The sequence below is a fragment of the Mus pahari genome, unplaced genomic scaffold (genome assembly GCF_900095145.1).
Source record: "Mus pahari unplaced genomic scaffold, PAHARI_EIJ_v1.1 scaffold_14292_1, whole genome shotgun sequence".
Classification (NCBI taxonomy): Eukaryota; Metazoa; Chordata; class Mammalia; order Rodentia; family Muridae; genus Mus; species Mus pahari.
Genome location: NW_018394131.1, coordinates 4,527 through 8,488, shown reverse-complemented (window position 1 = coordinate 8,488; position 3,962 = coordinate 4,527). Strand labels below are relative to the sequence as shown.

Sequence of the window (3,962 nt, the reverse complement as noted above, 5' to 3'; positions counted from 1 at the left end):
TTGATAATTGCAGTACTGAAACTGTTTAATATTTAAAAACAGTTAGTAAGACCATTTTCTGTATGTTTGTGAACATACTTCCTTTGTTTACATTTGCACATACATATACTATTATAATTATAGGTAGTATACCAGAATACCTTCTATACTAAGTTGTAAATTGAGTATACTGCTTTGTATCATGTCTTATATATGGCATTTCTGAGAAGCAATGCATTCTATTTTAAATGGTCTAAAGAATCTTAGCATGAATAGAAATTCAGAATATCCTCTACCAACTCTCACACTGCTACAGCAAAAAGGAGTAAACAAACAGTGCTTCCAATGATTTTACCCAGCANGAGACAGTGAGGCTAAGGAAGCCTGCTCATCAAGGAGCCCTGTTACCGAAAAATATACAGGTGGTACACATATGTGTTCAGATGCATTTCTACATGGCTAGNAAAGAAAAGAACAGAGAAGATGAAGAAATTATAAACATAAAGTTTGGATTCAGATATACATTTTTCCCCAGAAAGCTTGGCATTCTTCCTTTTTTATCTCTATTCTATATTATTTATTGAAAATTTACATTTAGCAATATGTTAATTTTTAATGAATTGAAATAGCATTTTGTATAACTTCACTTCCTTTCCTCCCTGTAGTCCTTTTAAACATCATCTTCAAATTTGTTCATGTTTTGAGGAAACATCTTTTGTAGTAACTTTTTTAGGGCAACTTTGACATCTTTATTTCTCAGGCTGTAGATCATGGGATTCAACATAGGCACAATAATGGTATAAAACACAGATGACACTTTCCCTTGGTCCATGGAGCTGACTGAAGATGGTTGTAGATACATGAATGTTGTCGAACCAAAGAAAATAGCCACAGCCAAGATGTGGGAGCTACAGGTGCTAAAGGCCTTGACTCTGCCACCAGAGGATTTAATTTGCAGAACGCTAACAATAATGAAGATGTAAGAACTAACTATGGTGATGGCTGGTACAATAATATTAAATGCACAGAAGGAAAATCCTACTACTTCGTTGATAAAAGTACTAGAGCAAGACAGCTGAAGTANTGGGAAAAGATCACAAAAGTAGTGGTTTATTTTATCAGCCTTACAGAAAAACAGTCTTAGCAAGAAGACAGTGTGAGCTGTAGCANTGAGTAAGCCAACACCATACACCACAGCCACCATTAACAAACAGACTTGATAGGACATGGTTACTTTGTAAAGCAAAGGGTTAGATATAGCCNCATAGCGGTCATATGCCATTGCAGCCAACNTGTGACATTCTGCAACTACAAAAGTGCAGAANAAATAGAACTGAGCTATGCATTCTGGGTACAGGATNACATTCTTCTNTGTCACAAANTTCAACAGCATTTTAGGAACAATGATAGTAGACTGACAGCAGTCAATAAAGGACAGGCTGCTGAGTAAATAATACATAGGTGTATGCAGCTGAGAACTAATCAGAATCAAGATGATCATTCCCAGGTTTCCAACAACTGTAAACAAATAGACTGATAGAAAGATAAGGAATAGAGGCAATTGGAGCTCTGGATTCTCTGTTAAACCAGCAAGAATGAACTCTGTCACTGAGGTANGATTGAATTCTTCCATGGTCTTCTGGAAAGTATATGTAAAAAAAAAAGTGATATAAAAGAAAAATTTTGAGTATCTGCTCCCTATCACTCAATGAATTTTAAAANATAATTCAAATACTTTCAGATATCTGCAACCATTTGCCATCCTATTTTTGATTTGAGCAGTCAGAGATTTTGCAGTCCTAGAGAAAGGAGATATGCAAATATAANCATACCTGTTACATACTTGTGACCTTAATGTAAGAAGTGTTTTTATTGGTACCCATTTCAAACCATTGTGACACCTTTAATTGAGTGGGTCAATAATTTCTCATGACTTATTTATTTTGGTATAAATTGTTTTGCATATAATAAAGTAAAAATATCCACAAGTGATTCAGAGCCATAATTAACCATTGATAGTGAAGAACTGAAGATTTTATACTAAAATAATAAACAGGAGAATTGTCTACCCCTCCCCTTTAATTCTAGATATTGTCTTTGGAAATTAGACACACACACACACACACACACACAGAAATGAACAACAAAAAACCAGTAGGTTAAAAGTCAAGAAATTAAAACATCTACTAATACATATATGTAATTGATCATATTGAAAATCAAATTGATTAAAGAGAACTATTAAATATATTTAGCAGCATATCTAGGCAATGTTAGAACACAGAAATCACAGCATGGATGTTGAAGATGTTGAAGATTAAGAAATCATCAACAAACCTAAGGAATACTGTGGAGTTCTCTTTTTACCCTTGTTTTAATTTGATTTAGCAATTGTGATTGCCTGTCCCCCACAAAGCACAGCTGTACCCATTCTGCATCAATTACTTGAAATCATAAGGAAAAGCTTCATAATGACTACGGGTGAATACTGTTAACTCATGTTCATGTAAAGCAGTTTCTTATATGATAATACTAGACTTCTTGTTTTCCTACCTAGATTATTTAAAGACGATCTCATTTCTATTTTAGTACTTCTCTAAAATACATCTCTACTATAAAAGCTGAGAGCCACATATTGTGATTGAATGTGTTTTTCAAAATGGAGGTTTGGGAAACTTAGCACCTAATAGAACATATTGAAGAATCTGAACCATTCTTTAGGAGCGCTTAGGTTGTATGACAGCTTCATTAATGCTGCTATGAGGTATGATTTAATTAACACAGATGTGGGTTCCTAACAATGGGCTTACTTTGGTGCTTTCTTTATAGCTTTCTTTTGAACTCCTTTTGCCATCAGCCTTCTGTCATATCAGCATGTAGAAGGAGGGACTTCATTTGGTAGTTGCATTTGATCTTGACCTTCTCAACCTTCAGAAAATTATGACAAGATAAATGTAGTTCTGATCACTATANATTAACTCCCTGTGCTATTATGTCACATCAAAAAAATTAGACTAAGATACATCCTTTATATCTCTGAGTCTGCTTATTAGCTGTTTTCACTATGTTTCTTATCCTTCACGAAGCTGGCCCTGTAAATATTAGTCTCCATCACAGAAGCTATATTATCTGTTTCTCAATTATGGTATATCAATGCTTGTGGGCTTTGACCAACTTCATGTCATTAACTTTCTCTGCACCCCAGTTCTAGCACTCTTAATTCTGTTCAGCTCTGCTTGTGTCGCCTGAATGTTTGCATACCTTGGTTCTTGGTGGAGCATTTCTCAAAACTCGCTTTGCATTATTTCTCTTAGGCTCCCTTTGTCAGTCACCTCTTAAATATTAATGAATGCCGAACCAAGGATGGCCTTGGTAGGGTCAGAATGACACGGTTCCTGCCCCTGGGACAGGGCCAAGAAGGCATAGACCGCCTTGACTGTCAGTGTTTGCTGTGGGTATTATGCTTGTTTGTATAATAATGTACATAGCTTCATGTTCCTCCTTAAAGGAATGTCATTCCCATTCATGGTACTGATTAGAGACAGCACAAGTCTGAGTACTGAAGGTGTGGTGAAAGTCTTAGTAGAGTGGTAAATAATGGGACCTTCAGAACAACCCTTAAAGATGTGTAAAACAACTCTTAAAACCTGAGCTCAAAAACATATAATCTCTCAATTATATAAAATATAAGAATACAATATGAATTATATGAAGTCTCCAGGAATCTAAAAGAACAAAAGCAGCTGCACTGTAATCCATCTTGTTAGAAAGATAAAAAGGAAAGAGATAAAGAGATTTAGGAAGTGGTGATCACAGGTGATCCCACCCAGCTAAGATTTTGTTTATGCACACAAAGGCAGACAGATCTGTGAGTTCTTTGGCAATTTAAAAAAAAAAAAATGTGTGTGTTTGCTGTCTCCATAGAATCAAGAGGTTGGGGTAATGGAATGCTAATTTATGGGAAGATCCAAAGAGAACCTGAA

The 3,962-nt window shown here is 35.3% G+C and overlaps 1 protein-coding gene across 1 annotated transcript; it reads right to left on the bottom strand.

Annotated features, from left to right (window-relative positions):
* Window positions 1–649: 649 nt before the first annotated feature.
* On the bottom strand, window positions 650–1,686 carry LOC110315886 (olfactory receptor 150-like). The gene has a single exon (XM_021189821.1). The coding sequence runs from the start codon at window positions 1,610–1,612 to the stop codon at window positions 650–652; it is 963 nt and encodes a 320-aa protein (XP_021045480.1). The 5' UTR covers window positions 1,613–1,686.
* Between the last annotated feature and the right edge of the window lie 2,276 nt (window positions 1,687–3,962).